This window comes from Microcaecilia unicolor, chromosome 1 (assembly GCF_901765095.1).
Source record: "Microcaecilia unicolor chromosome 1, aMicUni1.1, whole genome shotgun sequence".
In the NCBI taxonomy this organism is placed as follows: Eukaryota; Metazoa; Chordata; class Amphibia; order Gymnophiona; family Siphonopidae; genus Microcaecilia; species Microcaecilia unicolor.
In genome coordinates this window covers 460,494,240-460,511,107 of record NC_044031.1, presented here as the reverse complement: position 1 = coordinate 460,511,107, position 16,868 = coordinate 460,494,240, and the positions used below count along the sequence as shown (strand labels likewise).

The 16,868-nt window shown below is 39.9% G+C and overlaps 1 protein-coding gene across 1 annotated transcript in view; it reads left to right on the top strand.

Moving 5' to 3' along the window:
• The window catches only part of LAMA1 (laminin subunit alpha 1), a 357,026-nt gene that overhangs the window by 300,959 nt on the left and 39,199 nt on the right, over positions 1 to 16,868 (top strand). The window contains 6 exon segments of the mRNA XM_030213227.1: positions 1,725 to 1,858; positions 3,364 to 3,514; positions 4,925 to 5,049; positions 11,693 to 11,843; positions 14,554 to 14,698; positions 16,199 to 16,340. Of these exon segments, the coding sequence (XP_030069087.1) occupies positions 1,725 to 1,858; positions 3,364 to 3,514; positions 4,925 to 5,049; positions 11,693 to 11,843; positions 14,554 to 14,698; positions 16,199 to 16,340 (848 nt within the window).

Genomic DNA, 16,868 nt, shown 5'->3' with positions numbered 1-16,868 from the left:
CCTTGACCTATAATGAAAAAAAAAGAAAGATGTTCTTGACGAACACTTGGATGTTTTCACCGGACCTGTTTTTATTACGACTAAGGCACAAAAAGGTGCCCAAACTAACCAGATGACCACCAGAGAGAATTGGGGATGACCTCCCGTTACTCCCCCAGTGGTCACTAACCCCCTCCCACCCTCAAAAAACATCTTTAAAAATATGTCGTGCCAGCCTCAGATGTCATGCAGCCTCAGCAGTATGCAGGTCCCTGGAGCAGTTTTAGTGGGTGAGTGCACTTCAGGCAGGCGGACCCAGCACCATCCCCCCCCTACCTGTTACATTTGTGGAAGAAACAGTGAGCCCTCCAAAACCCACCAGAAACCCACTGTACCCATATCTAGGTGCCCCCCATTCACCCTTAAGGGTATGGTAGTGGTGTACAGTTCGTGGTAGTGGGTTTTGGGGGGCTCAGCAAACAAGGTAAGGGAGCTATGTACCTGGGAGCAATATATGAAGTCTGCTGCAGTGCCCCCTAGGGTGCCCGGTTGGTGTCTTGGCATGTCATGGGGACCAGTGCACTACAAATGCTGGCTCCTCCCATGACCAAATGGCTTGCATTTGGTCGTTTCTGAGATGGACATCCTTGGTTTGGAAAATTGCCGAAAATCAGAAACGTCCATGTCTAGGGACGACCGAATTTAAGGATTTGGACGTCCCTGACGGTATTTTCGAAATGAAAGATGGACATCCATCTTGTTTTGAAAATACGGGTTTCCCCGCCCCTGGATCGGGACATTTTGTGAGGACGTCCAAATCTAAACTTGGACATCCCTTTCGAAAATGCCCCTCCACGTGTATTCAGTAATGCACAGCACCTAAATTCTAATGCACGGAGCCAAAAGGGAGCATGGTTATGGGAGGGGAAATGGGCGTTCCAAAATTTACGTGCACTGTTATAGAATATGGCCCTCCGCGCCTAAATCTACACGCCATTATTTACATCATGTTTTCCTTGGTGTAAATGGATTCACATACTTCTAGGTGCTGGGATATCAACTAAGTTTATTCTATATACACTGCCTAAATCTAGGCACCACTTATAGAAAACGCTTATGCGGAAATTTGTTCCGTGCGGATTTTTCAGGCACCATATATAGAATCTAGCCCTTAGTACATAGCTGCCTATTCTTACTGGCACTTGTCTGCATGTAATTAAACCTGTCTCAGATCATATGTTTCATCTGTCTTGTAAAGGTGCAAAGTTGTACACATTTCTTTTCTAAATTAGGCATAATATATGCAACCAAGTGCCTTGAAAGCTGAGGCACCTATTATAAGACTACCATCAGCATCTATACTTTTATCCACACATTAGGTGGATAGTTTTGTACTAACCCAGTCCCAGGAGAAAATCATTGCTTTACCTTTTGAAATGGCTTTGAAAATTACACCACTTCCTCTGCTTTTTAGCTCCTAGCCACTGCTCAATTGCCCTCCCCTTGTCCCTTCCTTCCTTCTCACCCATTACTTCCCTCACCCGTAACTGTCTTGTCTGTCTGTATTATTTAGATTGTAAGCTCTTTTGAGCAGGGACTGTCTCTTTGTGTCAGGTGTTTAGCGCTGTGTGCATCTGGTATCGCCATACAAATGCTAGTAATAATAATAATAAAAGCAGTTTTTGAATGATGGATCCTTCAGTGAGATTTTCTGCAGAAGCTTATGCGATATTTCCTTTTTGTAGTCTGATTTTATGGCGATAGAAATGCGGCGAGGTAAAATCTCTTTCCTGTGGGATTTGGGCTCAGGATCTACAAGGTTAGAATATCCCGACTTTCAAATTAACAACAACAAGTGGCACAGAATACATGCAACCAGGTAAGAGAATGGTACAGAGCAGAATGTGCTTGAAGAAATGTTCATCTTGCGGTTGCATAGTATTTGTTTGTGTGTGTGTTTTTTAAAGAATAATTTTGCTTATTTTATTTTGCTTTACATTTAATTGCCCATTATAATACAATTATTTATTTATTTTATTTATGATACTTATATCTCACATTATCCCCAAAACAAGCTTGAGTTCAATATGGTTTATGGTTTAGATTAAAAATACAAAATTTGAATTTCAGCAATAGTGAAGTATGATGAAGTGGCTGAGAGTAGCAGATTAGCAAATAAATTACAAATAGTGCACATATTGATAGATTGACAATACAAAAAGGAGACAAGATTATCAACTGGTTAGGAAGAAAGTGGAGGGAAATGTTGGACTTGATGGGGAAGATGAGTAGGGGAAAAAGGAAGAAATACTGAACTTGAAGGGGGGAGGGGGACATGAGAAACTGGCATGTATTTGAGCCATTCTTCAAAGAAAGAATTTACAAACTTTACAATCATCTGTTGGCTTCTACACAGTAGAACTGTCCTTTTATGATTGGCCTAGTGGCTATAGCGTCAGTCTTGACATCCAGAGGTAGCCAGTTCTAATCCCATTGCTGCTTCTTGTGATCTTGGGCAAGTCATTTAACCCTCTATTGCCTCAGGTACAAAGGTGTAACTCACCTTGAACTACTGCTGAAAAAGGTGGGAGCAAATCCCCCCCCCCCCCCTAAAAAAAAAATCACATTCCTTTATCATATTTAGACCAGTAAATATTCAACTGTCAGTGTTTTTTTTTTTTTAAATGTTGACCACCGGGCAGAATTCAGCCCCAGTATTTAGTGCTAAGCTGTGTCCAATCACCGGCATAAGAATGTCAGTGGCTGACTGGAGTGTGTCATGCTTCTGGCCCTTACGTGGGTCTCAGCCAATATTCAGCCGGGATCCACATAAGTTATGCAGGTCCTGGCTGAATATTGGCCAGGATCCATATAAGTTTGTGTCCATGTCCACCTCCCACCTTCTCATCAATTAAAGACCCCTCCTAGCCCCCTTGAAAACTCACGACCTCCCCTCTCAGCCTCCTGACAAGTCAATTCTTGGAAGAATTCACTCAAGGCAGTGTACAGTGGAATAAATCAAACATAAGCAATAGACAACTACAGCCGTAAAAATATTCAAATAACAATAATACAAAGTATGGCATAATATACTACTTACAATGTCAACATAATATGTAATAGAACATTTTAGTAGATAGCATAGGGTATAAGTAAAGATGGATCATATGGATAGCTAAGAGGAGTTAGAAAATAAGGTGACTAATTTAAAGAAAGTTGCATTTGAGGTCAGAGAGATGATTAAATGTTATATCAGGACAGGCGTGGATAAGCATATATTTATCTGTAAAGATATTCAGACTGTTCGGTGGGAGATGAGATTCTGCTGTTTCGCTATCTGCTAATATTATTTTGATATTTTTGAACTCTTAATATGTTCATCAGGTATGGGAAGACTGGCACATTGAGCATCCAAGAAGTGAGTTCCTCCCAAATACCGTTAATGAAAACCACCAAGTCGGTGGGGACTTCGACTGTACTGGATGTCAACAAGTCGACACGAGTGTTCATCGGAGGACTTGGAGGACAAGTCAAGGTAAAAAGTCCAGCATTCTGACTTATTTTGCTCATGTGTAGCATAGGATTTAAAGATATTGCAGCTGTGCCACCATTAAACTACTAGGTAGTTGTTTATCAATTCTGAAACTGAGTGTTGCCAAAGGACCCGATATTCAAAGCATTTATGCTCCTAACTTTAAGAGTAATTCTCATAAATTGGTCTCTGAGAAAATTTACTAGGGCTGAGTACATAAATTATTACTCAAAGGGGTCAATATTGAAAGTGACTTAACTGGTCAGAAACAGTTCCTGGCCAGTTAGATTGCCTTTGAGGGGCTAACCACTAAATTTCAGTGGCATTAGACCAGTTAGTGCTGCTGAAAATAACCAGTTAGCGACGGACTGAAAACCAGCTATTTTAGCGGCATTCCGGGGGGTGGAGTTGGCACTTGGGCGGTTAAGTGCTGATATTCAGCACTTAACCGCCCAGGTTAACCGTTACCCGCATAAATAGGACTGACTTTTATGTGGTCCTATCTTTATGCAGTAACCCATACCCGCGCTTATTCATTAGCCAGCTCTGGAAACCCAGAAATTCAATACTAGTGGATATGGCCTAGCATTGAATTTCTGGGTTTGATGCCAGCAGTGGTCACCAAAATGCTGATTACCACTGTCTGAATATCGGGCCCAAAATTTCACTAAACTCTTAAATTTAGGAGCATAACAAGTGGGTGGTAACAGGCTGATTTATGGCGGGGAGTAGAAGTTAGGAACTTAGCACTGATTTTCAGCACTATGTCATAGATCAGACTTAGAAATGGCAGGCCTAAATTTATAAGCATAACTTTTATGCTCCTAACTTAAGATGAATTTTAAGCTGAAAATATGGCAGAAATTTAGAAGCTCAGCTTTTTTTCAATATCAAGTTCTAAATGTCTTGCTCTTATTTGGATGTTTATTTGGATTTATTAACTGCCTTTTTGAAGACATTCACCCAAAGTGGTGTACAGCAGGTACAGTTTAACAAAAAAACTTACAATTTTATTAACAGTATAACAATAGTAAAATATCCAAGCATAAACATAAATACAATAAATGAGCTAAACTTGTAAACAGTAAATTGAAACCTAATAATAGAATTGCCCTGAAACAGTATCAAAAGTATACACATTTAACAGCACTGGAATTCAAATACTAGAGATATAATACAATGTTAGCATAATACTACTGATACACCTAATAAGCATGCATTAGAACATTCAACTAACATAGAAATGATGCTAAAGATTTTCTACAATACAGCTTACCATATAGCTGAGGGACCAAGAGCAGATATATGATGGGAACAAGATGTGTGGTACAGAGTCAGTTGGGATAATTTGATGGTTAATAAATCCCAATCAATCAATAAATAAACTTCAGCAAACTTCTTTCTGTTTAACAGAAGTCACCGGCGATTAAAGTGACCCATTTTAAAGGTTGTATGGCAGAGGCGTCACTGAATGGGAAATCCATTGGTCTCTGGAACTACATTGAAAGGGAGGGCAAATGTGGTGGATGTTTTGGAAGGTATAGTAATAGACCAACTTATCCCTCTGTCTTTGAGTTATCATCATTTTGAAATTTAATGCATCTTTATATGCCTGTTATTTGTATGTACATTTATTTGATTTGAGAATGCATGTAGTGAGTTGTGAAGCCTCCCAGTACAAAAGATGAAATACAGTGTGAGGAAGTCCATTTTTCAGTACATTCTTAAATTGTCTTTTTACTGTGATGCATATTGATACAGGTAAAATGAGCATATACAGATCTAATATAGATTTGGTCACAGTGCTTAAACTGAGGGGCAGACTTAAGGGACTTAATGGTTCCGTATTTTATTTGGATTGAGCAACGTTCATATTCACGTGTTATCTTTTCCCTTCCCAAGTATACTGAAACATCCCATAGATGATACCACATAGGACCTAATCCAGCTTTCTACACAATGTTTTACTTCTTTACAAAGAACAGTGCTTCCTACATCTTTTAAAACATCACTTTGACTCCTGCTCTGCTCCATGGCTTCCTCTTTTGGTCATCTCCCTGGGTCTCCTCTGTTTGGTATGGTTTTATGTCTTATATTGTAGTGATATTGTAGTGATAGGGTGGACGAAATTAGTGGAGGGGTAGTTTTATATGTTTAAAAGGCCTTGAACCAAATAGACAAGAAATTTTGCAGGACACAAAATATGCCTTTATGGATAGAAACTCCATGTGTAAAGGGGAAAAGGATAGTGATAGGAGTGTATTACTGTCTATTTGGCCAGAATGGACAGATGTAGAAATGTTAATGGAAATTAGAGAGGCCAACAAACTGGGTAACAATAATAATGTGTGAATTCAGGAGGAAGTGACTGCTTCTGTGTATCTCAGGCTCTGTGCATCCCTCTGATTCTGTGTGTGTCTGTCATTGAACGAGTGTTTGTCCTTCTGTTGGGGCAAAGACGAGGAATGGTGTGTATCCTGTGTCTGAATGTGTAGGATATCTGAAAGTGTGGTATTTGTGTGTGTGTGTCTGAGTGTACGTGTATGTCCTTTGTGTGAATGTCTGTGCGTGTGTATGTCCTGTGTGCGTGTCTGTCTGTGTCCCTCTCTGGGTTTAAATATCTGAATTAGTTTTCCCAGCACTAGCCTGTGTACAGTTTGGTTTGTTTGATTCTGATATCTCCTCATTACCAAAGAGGTGTGAATTCCTATGAAGGCTCCGTTTATGGAAACAGTGTTCTGGCTTCTATTATTCTCCTGAGCACTGGTTCTTAAGACATGTAAACTACACCCAAAAGGGTGGAAGACATCCTATCTACCTGTACTGACATCAGACCAGGGATGGAGGAGAAATGTCAGAGGCCTCTGGGTAGGCCCGGGATCCTTAGGCTAATTCTCAGATTAAGCTCTGAACTGCAGAAGGTAATGCTGACACAGTACAGAGCATCCAACAAACCCAGCAGGCAGATCTATGCATTGCTTTTGGGAGTACCAGAGGGAGAATGGCAGGAGCAGGATTGGAAGAAAATTAAGATTGATCGAGCCCAATGGGGCATGGCACAGCGCATGGATGATGTCCCTCGGGATATTATCTTGTGTTTCTGTGATTATGTCTTGAAAGAGGAGATTAAGTAAGGCCAGAGCCCAAAAGGATTTTGTGTGGGAAAACTGCAAAGTTTTGGTTTATCAAGACCTGGCCTGTACAACTTTATAAAAGCACTGGGCTTTGTGGAATGTAACCCGGTACTTAAAAGCAAAGAATTTTGGGCTCTTCGTGGTGTCGGGCAAATCCAGGAAGATTCATACTGCAGCTGAAGCTTGGAAGGCCCTTTCTGAGTTGGGTTTCACAGATTTGCCAGCAGGCACTGCCGGGCTCCCGTGTTCTAAGGCTCCAGCGTCTTCTACCTCATGGCAGTGAGTGCCCAGTATGTGATCTAAGGCACAGGCCTCCATGGACAATATGGACACATGAATCAATATGAGGTGTTGGGTTGTCTTACTATTTGTTTTTTTTGCCTTTTGGTTAAGGGGCTTGTTTGCTGGGGGAGATTCTACGGCCATGTCGGGTTGTTTTTCAGCTTGTTTACAATAGATTCTTTGATATCCTTTTTGGATCCACTTCACTTTTGTACTTATTATTCATGGTTCCGTGAGGGTGAGCTCCTCCTTTGTTCTCATCTTTTGTTTATTATGAAAATTTCTATATGGGCAAGCAAAAAGGTTAAATCTCTGGGAGTGGCATCTGTTTCATCGGGTACCAAAGGCCCACGGATAAGTATGGGACTGTGCTAAATGATTCCTGCATTCTGAATCAGCAAGTTTTCACATTTCACTATACCGCAAAATCATTTAAAAAATGTCTAAATTGTTTACATGCTAATCAAAGAATCTTCTAAAACTCACAACCAGGGCTTAAGAGGATAACAATTCATACAAACAAAAACCACATTTTCTTTTCATAAATATTACTGTAATATAGTCCTTAGCCACACACTTATACAACATTCAATATCAGGAAATTATCAAAAAAACTGGAGGAAAAGCCTCAACAGACTCCGTTCTTTTAGGCACACAGCCATTGATTTCAAGGAGCACTTGCTGTCATCATCGGCAAAAAACCTACATGAACTATCAAGCTTTCAAAACTTGGAATCTATACTTTGGTGTTCTACTTCCAGTTTTGTAATTTTGCATAAGAAATTATTAATAATGTGAACTTTAATCTCTCTATTTTTGATAAACATTTGTCTGTGTTGGACACACATGGCTTCTCTTCAGGCAGTCTCTGCCTCCTCAATTAAAGCTCAGGAATTTGTACTTGTTAAATTGTCTTCATACTAAATTGTTGTCAGCAGAAATTCTTCTCAAGAAATATTTTAAGGTGGAATTGGCTCTTGGAAATGCAGACAACCTTCTGGTATCAAATTGTTATTATATACCTGCAGAGATGGTTATCTTGGAGAACAGAGGAGAGAATGGCTTCTTGGAGGATTCGCTAGATAATATTTCTACTAGGGCTATTTTCTGTGTGACATTTACATCAGAGATGGATTAAAAAATGCTAGTATTGAATACTTTTTACAAAAGATGTTATGTTTTGTGGAGCAGACAAACCAACACAGTGAGCTGCATCATAATTGTTTATCAGGTTTTCTTTTCTGTTCCCCGTGTATCATGCCTTTTTAATTACTTACATCCTATTGAGACTCCTGATGGAGACCTAGTGGCTGAAACACGGCCCTTGTTGAGTCATGGATGACAATAAACATTTGAACTTGTAGAGCGTCGTCTTCTGATTTTCTGTCACCTGAATTCGCTGTGTTGGTTTTTCTGCTTGGATTGCAAAGGTTTGTTCTTCTTGTGTTCATCTGCTCATGTTTTGTGGAGCTACAAAAAAATATTTCCGGATATGGCAAGAGCCACTCAATTTTACAGGAAAGCCTTTTTTTTTTTTTTTTAACTTCCAAAGCCTCTGGTTTTAGCCTTAGACGCAGCCTTTTTTTTTTTCTAAAGGTTCTCTGTAAATGGTTCATTTTTCCTGGTAAGGATAACTTTTGATTCTTGCACAGCTTGAGGGACTTTTGTGAATTTGGAGAATAATGACTCAGCTGAAAAATCCAGAATTGGGATTTTTTTTTGGATAGATTTAACACTGATAATGGAAAGATTGATTGTTTCATTCCCCTCTTTTGTTGCCTTTTTGCTTTTTCTTGATTTCTGTCTGTGCCTCTTCTTAAAACAGGCTATTTGGTGTAATACCATTTTCTTTTTCTGTTTATTGGAGTGCATATTGTTAAACATTTAGGGATCCTTTTCCTAAGACTTGCTAACAGATTTAGTGCACACTAACAATTAACATATTCTAAATGATAAGATGCCCGTAGGAATATAATTGGCATGTTATCATTTAGTACATGTTAAATTTGTTAGCGCATAGTAAAAGGACTCCTTAATGGAAAACAGTATGATACAAGTAAAATTAAAATGGTAAACATGCCGTACAAGGTCATTACATTAAAGTTCAAAACAGAGAAAAATGACAGCAGATCACGTGATCTATCCAGTCTACCCAGCCATACCATTCACTATCCTTTCCTTTTCCTTAGAGATCCTATATACTTGTCAAGCTTAGGTACAGTATTTGTGTCCACCACCTCCACCAGAAGGCCGTTCTACAAATTCACCACCCTTTCCTTGAAGATGTATTTCCTCAGGTTACTCCTGAGTCTGACCCCCTTCACCTTCAACCTATGCCCCCTCATTCCAGAGCTTCCTTTCAATATAGAAACAGAGAAGAATGAAGAGGACACAACAATTAGCATAAAAACATCTACTAAAAGGTCAGGGTAAACAAAATACAAACATTATCAAAATTAGATAAAAACAAATCACCCCTTTGTTAAAGCTATTTGCAATCTGGCCGATATTCAGCGCTATGTAACCAGCCAGAAATAGCGGCCACTGACCGGTGAAATGGCATTTCAATGCCTGACCGCTAATATTCAGTGCAAGATAACTGGCTATCTCTGCTGAATGCTGCCGGTTAGCACCGAAAAGGTAACTGGCTGTATCGCATGGTAACTAGCAAAATTCAGCACTGACCATCTAAGTTTAGCAGCCAAATCGGACTGCCTAAATAGCAGGCCTATCTTTGGCCGCTATAAACTTAACTGGCCAATGCTGAATATTGACATAGCCGGTTAAGTTTGAGCCAGCCAAAATAAAAAAAACCTGAATATTCAATGCCAGTGGAGTGGCCTAGTGGTTAGAGCACCAGTCTTGCAATCCAGAGGTGGCCGGTTCAAATCCCACTGCTGCTCCTTGAGATCTTGGGCAAGTCACTTAACCCTCCATTGCCTAAGGTACAAACTTAGATTGTGAGCCCTCCTGGGACAGGGAAATATCCAGTGTACCTGAATGTAACTCACCTTGAGCTACTACTGAAAAAGGTGTGAGCAAAATCTAAATAAATAAATATTGAATAGCCAGGGTGAGCACTGATTGCAACACTGAGGCAGGCTGCCTCCCACAAGCTAAATATTGGCATGCACTGTTGCTGCAAGTGCTATACCAGCTGGGACCAGCAGAGGGAGATACTTGATTACTTATGAGATACATACCACCATAAAATCATACAAAAGGTTCTTACACTTGGCTAACAGGTTATTTCAAGTAAAAAAGGAAAATCCCTGTTTTACCATTAGATGTCTCCTTTATGTTTGTGCTATATTCTTTGGATAAAGTTTTTAATAAATCATATGAATCAAGTGTTTTGAATATAGGGGACCTTAAAGTGCAGTAATGTTTTGCACTTTCCATGTGGTAAGCTCCAAAATTATGGTGTGGTAAATGTAAAGCCTGTGCAGTAACTATTGAGGGCGGTCCCAACATGTTCCCATACAGTTACCCCACAAGAAAAATCACTTAGGAGGCGGTAAGGTAAGTGCATCAGCGCTATCTGCAAAGAAGATTGCAGACGGTACATTACTGTGTTATAACTGCAACATGCTGTCCTCGCCTACACCCCATCCCAAAAGAAAGGATTCAGTTACCCCAGATTCTCTATATAGCACTCACATTTGTACACTGATCCATCTAAAATGTGTACTCAACTTAATTGGATAATGAGCCATTAAAGAGCAATAATTGAGGCTAACAACCAATTCATGTTAATTGGCTCCAATTAGGATCTGGCTGCACGCTATTCTATAATACCATAGCACACAACCCGGGCAAGTCACTTAACCCTCCATTGCCCCATGTAAGCCGCATTGGTACAAATGTAACAAAAAATAAATAAATAAATAAATAAATAATTAAAAAGTTGTACGGCTATGGGAGAGGCATGGGAAGGTCAGGGGTGTTCCAAAAAGTTGGGCACAGTGTTTTGGCATCTATGCCCAGCTTGTGCACCAGGATGTACACCAGGTTTCAGCTGGTGTAAATCCGGTGCCCAGAGTTGGGTGTGGGATTTCATTCTAAGCTCTATTCCAGTGGTTCCCAAAGCTGGTCCTGGAGGCACCCCAGCCAGTCAGGTTTTCAGAATACCCACAATTAATATTCATGAGATCGATTTGCATGCAGTGGAGGCAGTGCATTCAGATCTCTCTCGTTAACATTCATTGTGGGTATTCTGAAAACCTGACTGGCTGGGGTGCCTCCAGGACCAGCTTTGGGAACCACTGCTCTATTCTAGAAAAGGTGCAGGTGCTGTATTAGAATTATGTTTACCATATGCTAACTACATAACACATGTTAGTAAAGGGGCTCCATAGGTTTCTGTTTGTGCACATCATTCCATGCAAATAGCGACATTATCATATGCACAATGGTTTTCACTTTCAGGGACTGCACATTGGTTCATCTTCCTCCCCAGCACCCTCCCTGGAAAAAAAATAAACTTACATTACAGCTTGACAAAGTTATAAAATGCATAAAGTTTAATAATATATTTGGAAAAGAAACTTAGTTATTCCCCTTTCATTTTGACAGGCATGCACAGCTTGGTGTAAGAGTGTTTGTAATAACTGCATTCCTATAGGTCGACTTAAAGAAACATTTCAGTTTTCACTTTTGATTTTGTAATAGCTGAGGATTTGGTGCACCATCGGTTCACGCTGGTAGTCGGTGCAGTTAGCTGGGTTGTGAACGAATGTGGTTGATCACAAGTTTGCTTTTGCAGCCCGGAAGATGAAGATGCGTCGTTCACTTTTGATGGCAGTGGATATTCCGTTGTGGAAAAGACATTGCGCTCTACTGTGACACAGATAGTGATGCTGTTCAGCACCTTCTCTCCTAACGGGCTTCTTCTTTATCTTGCATCTAATGGCACGGTAATGGATATTTTATATATAGAAGGTCATCTTTGATTAATGGATGCATTATTGACTGGTGTACTAACTGTATTTAGTCTGAATTATTTGATCTGTGGGAACTGTAAACTTGTCTTTATTTACAGCAATGGAATATACATTGTAGGCATCAATTTTGTTGTGTGTCTTATTATGTAGGGCAATGATGGTCTCTTCTATTTTATGGTCACACAGATGTATCAAAGAAAGAGAGTACAAAAGCGGTTTGTTATTTTTTAATTTTATGTGCCCAATATTCACGCTATCTAACCGGCCGGGAATGGCTCCTGGCCGGTTAAATAGCCTTAAGCTGGCTAAGCACTAATATTCAGCGCTTTTGGGTCTGCTGCGATTTGTGCATATTCGTTTCTCGTGATTAGCGCTTAAGGGCTTGCAAGGGCTTCCTTCTGCTTCCAAAAGCAATCAAAGCCAGCAGAATTTGAAGAAAGAGTCGTGAGAAATCTCTTCCAACACCCTAACAACTGCTCCGACCTGGAGTTATTTCTTGCTGCAGTAAGGCAGTTTTGTTTTGGGAACTCTTTCTGAGAATTGGGGAGGAATACAAAATGAGCTTGACTACATTAGCCTGCTACTTGCGCTGTTCGTATGCATGCTCATTTGTTCCCACGCTCCGGGCCTCTGAATATTCTGTGCAGGTAAATGCAGGCGCAAGTCCGGCACTAATGGCCTCCAGAGCCCATGTATAGTTTTGAACCTTCTTCAAAGGCTAGCTGCACTCCCTGACATTGTTTTTTCCAGCTCTCCCCCTGTGGCATAGCCAAGCTCCTCTTAGGTAAGAGAAAGCTTTAAAGGCAAGAGGAATATATCTGGGTTTTCTTTGTAGTCTTTTCAGGATTCATGCTCTGTTTTCCTGATTATCCTCACCGTGCGTACATACCAGTATATGTGCATAAAATTACTGGAAAATACTTAGTTGCCACCGACGTTATTCCCAGATATTCAATGCTAGGCTGTGTGCAGGCCTCGACATTGAATATCCAGTTTTTCTGGAGCTGGCTAACGCTTAGCTGGTGAAGTCAATGTTCGGCACTTAACCTGCCATAGGTTACCGCATAAAGATAGGATTGTGTTTTATACGGTTACCTTGGCTGGTTAAGTGCTGACTCTGCACCCCCCCCCCCCCCCAAAAAAAAAAAAATAGCTGATTTTCATGTAGGTGCTAATTTTCAGTGGTTTTAACCAGTTAGGTGCCGCTGAAAATTAGTGGGTAGCCTCGAACAAGCGATTTAATTTGTCAGCAGTCGTTTCTGGCCGGTTAAATCCTTTTGAATATCGACCAGTACATTTATTTTTTATTTTATTTATAACCATTTAAATTTTTACAAGCAATAAAACAACTTGCCAGAAATACAGTGAAAGTAATATATAGGAATTATTTCAGTCAGGTAATTCTAAATAGGGAGAGTGAAACAAGACAAGGAGATCAATTAAACAGTGAACAGAAAAAAAACCGTGGTATTAACCTGATTATCCCCAGATATTACTCGTCTAATTCATTATTCCACATTGATCATCTGGTTGGTTTCTTCGAGGCCAATACGGTGTATAGTCAAATCATTTAATGACCAGTACATTTATAAAATGACTTCTTTGCATAAAAGTATGCCAGATGGGAGTGGATTTTGGGTGGAACTCTGGCTGAGTCAAAATACTTGCAAACGTCTGAGCAGGTGTCTTTGTACGTGAGGTCATTTTAGTTGTGCTTTGGGCTGTTTTATAAAGATCCATAAATACTTATGTGTCTATATAAAATTAGCAGTTAGCCCTAATAGGTGATTTAACCGGGGAAGGTGGGGCAGGGACCTGGCACCACCAGGTGGTACCCCAAGTGTAGGCTGCAATGTAAGCCTAAACATCCCTGCTCAACTGAGTTTGTGAGAGACCTTCCACCAGCTTCTGGAGATGTAGAGATATACTAATTGCCCAAGGATCATACCATCCTAGATAAAACAGTTTCGTTCAGTGCTCTCTATCGCCACTTGCTGGTAGATGGTCATAATCCACAAGTCTCTGGATTCATCCTCTGCTGATGACGAGGAACTGTAAAATATGTGTTATGTAAGATTTGTGCACACTTTCAAAATAGCACTTAGGAAGGTTTTTTCACATTTATGCACATTTGTGCACACATTCTTGCATATATGCTATTATTCTAATAATTAATATGCACAATTGGTGTGTCAATGTTAGCACCTAGTTTGTAGAATTACCCCCATATTGCTACTGAAAATTCTTAGACTGACCCATCGCTATCTTGATAAGCTGGGACAGAGCAGGGGCAGAATGCAGGCATTCCTTGTACCTCTGTGGACAGTTGACAAATATCCATCCGCTGTCAACATGGCTATGCAGTTTAATTTAGACCAGCTGTCCTAAATTGAACCACATGCTATACGGATAGTGGCTGAATATGCTTCTATTTGTAGAGCTAGTGACAGTTACCCCACTGCATGTATATTTGGTGCCACTCACTATCCAGAAAGTGGTGCTATTATATTTAAACATCTTGGCTAGGATTATAAATTTGTTGTGGCATTTGCATATTGACCAGGCACTTGTTCACTATGAAGCTGATATCAGTATCCAACAAAGTATTGCACTAATGCCTATTGAGACAAGTAGACCCAGGCCTAAGCAATAATCATTTCTCTTAATTATTTCTTTTTTCCAGAGCGATTTCTTGTCGCTTGAACTAGTTGATGGCAGGGTTAGACTAACTGTTGACCTTGGATCAGGACCTCTATCTCTCACTACAGAGAAACGTTACAATAATGGGACGTGGTATAAAATTGCATTCCAACGCAACAAGAAGCAAGGTAGAAACTAATTTTTCTCTTTTCTTCTGCAGTCACAAGTCATGTACAGTAAGGGGTCCTTTTACAAGCACTAGTGTCTGCTTACTGTAGCTGAAACAGGCTTACTGTGGACATGCTGAAGCGTCCCACAGTATTTTGCAATATGCGTGCACAAATCGTGTGTTTCAAAAAAAAATTTGTTTTTACTGAGGGGGCGTGTCTGGGGGGGGCGGAGAGTAGGTGTTTTTGTGCTGATCAGTTAGCACGTCTGCATTTGCACGCGCTAACTGTTTAGCGTGCAACCCCTTACCAGCTACAAAATAGGTGGCAGTAAGGGCTCACATGCTAATCTTTTTGAATGGCTCAAAAAATTATTACTGGTAATGTATAGAACAGTGATTCCCAAGTCCGGTCCTGGAGTACCCCTTGCCAGTCAGGTTTTCAGGATATCCACAATGAATATGCATGAAAGAGATTTGCATATAATAGAGCCAGTGTATGCAAATCTAGTTCATATTCATTGTGGATATCCAGAAAACCTGACTGGCAAGGGGTACCCCAGGACTGGACCTGGGAAAAAATGGTATAGAATATACAATACTTTTATTCATAATACTATTAAACATTTTCTCATAACATACTATCTCACATTCAGGAGATGAAATGAGGTAATCTAACACACAAAAAATAGTCTGTAAGACCTAAGTACCGTCCATGACAAATGATGCCAAAATCCAAAAAAACAATGTATCTTAAGTTAATAAAGATCACACTGTTTATACTTCCAAATTCAATCACACAAACCAGCTTAAACAAGCCAAAATCTTGCCATGTGTTCAAAAGCATCCAAAAGCAATCATCCGTGGATGGGTCTGTGTGTTAAAGGCCAATAAGGGATAACATTCCCTCCTCATTCATGCTCCAGAAGCTATAAAAATCCAGCAAATCTTCTGCTGTCAGCGATAAAATCCTATTTGAATTTCTGGTTTTTATATTTGATATACCACTGAAATTTTATTAGTTTTAATCTTTTTTAATGGCCATGCCCTAATGACGACATTAGCACATGGCCATTTATTCAGTAAATGGAAAATTTTCCAGCTGTGCTAAATTTGCCTTAAATGCATGGGAAAGGCCTAAGTTATGAGTGCACTAAGACCACTTTGTAGCATGGCTTAGTAAAAGGACCCCTAAATGTGAGAAGTGTTTCAATAATGCAAGGCAGATCGGTATGGTTTTTTTTTTTTTAATGTTATTTTTATTGAAATTTTCCAAATTTTACAACTTTTCAAATAATTTTTTACATGTCATTTCGATTCAGTATATGTTCATCTTGGGTATTTCTTGGATATCTTTTTCTGAATATTTACAGATTTAAAACTTTGAATTTTATTATTCGCATTTCTGATTGTATATTTATGTTAACTTGCTTTAGCTTTTATTCTTAGCATTTTACATTTACTGTGCATACTTGTTTTTAATACATGTTGGTTTTAAATTTCTTGTTTTATTGATTGACAGGCCTGTTAGCAGTTATGGATGCATATAACTCCAATTCTAAGGAAACCAAGCAAGGAGAATCCCCTGGCATGGCCTCGGATCTAAATCGCTTCGATAAAGATCCAATATACATTGGTGGACTCCCTCGATCAAGAACTGTCAGGTACTGTGTTAAGTATTAAGACGTTATGCTTTATTAGTGGTCCTTTTCCACCTCTTTTGCTTTCATTGTTTATATGATTCTAAATACTATGATAGCCCACATTGTTTTTATGATAGCAGGGGTGTAGCTGTCTCTCCCCCACCCCACATCTCCCTGTTAAAAATTTTATCATTGTGGCGGGATGCCGAAGCTCTGCCGACTGAAGAGCTCTGTAGCCTGAACCTCCCCTGGTGTGAAGTCAGCGAGGTGCTTTCCAGTCATTGATGTTGGCACTCCTGGCATATGCTCCATTCATTCCGCTAGTCATTCAGGATACTGTAGTATGGGGGGGCCAAGCTCCAAGTGAACCTCTCTTCTCCCTCCCCCCCCCCCCCCCCGGCTACACCGCTGTATGATAGTGTTAAGTGGGGGTGTAAATGTGTGGAAACCCCAATTAAAATAATGATTAAAGGGGTAATTTTTATAAAGGTTCTGGACTAGATTCTGTATTTGACACCTAAAACATTGGCGCCAAAATTAAATTCACAA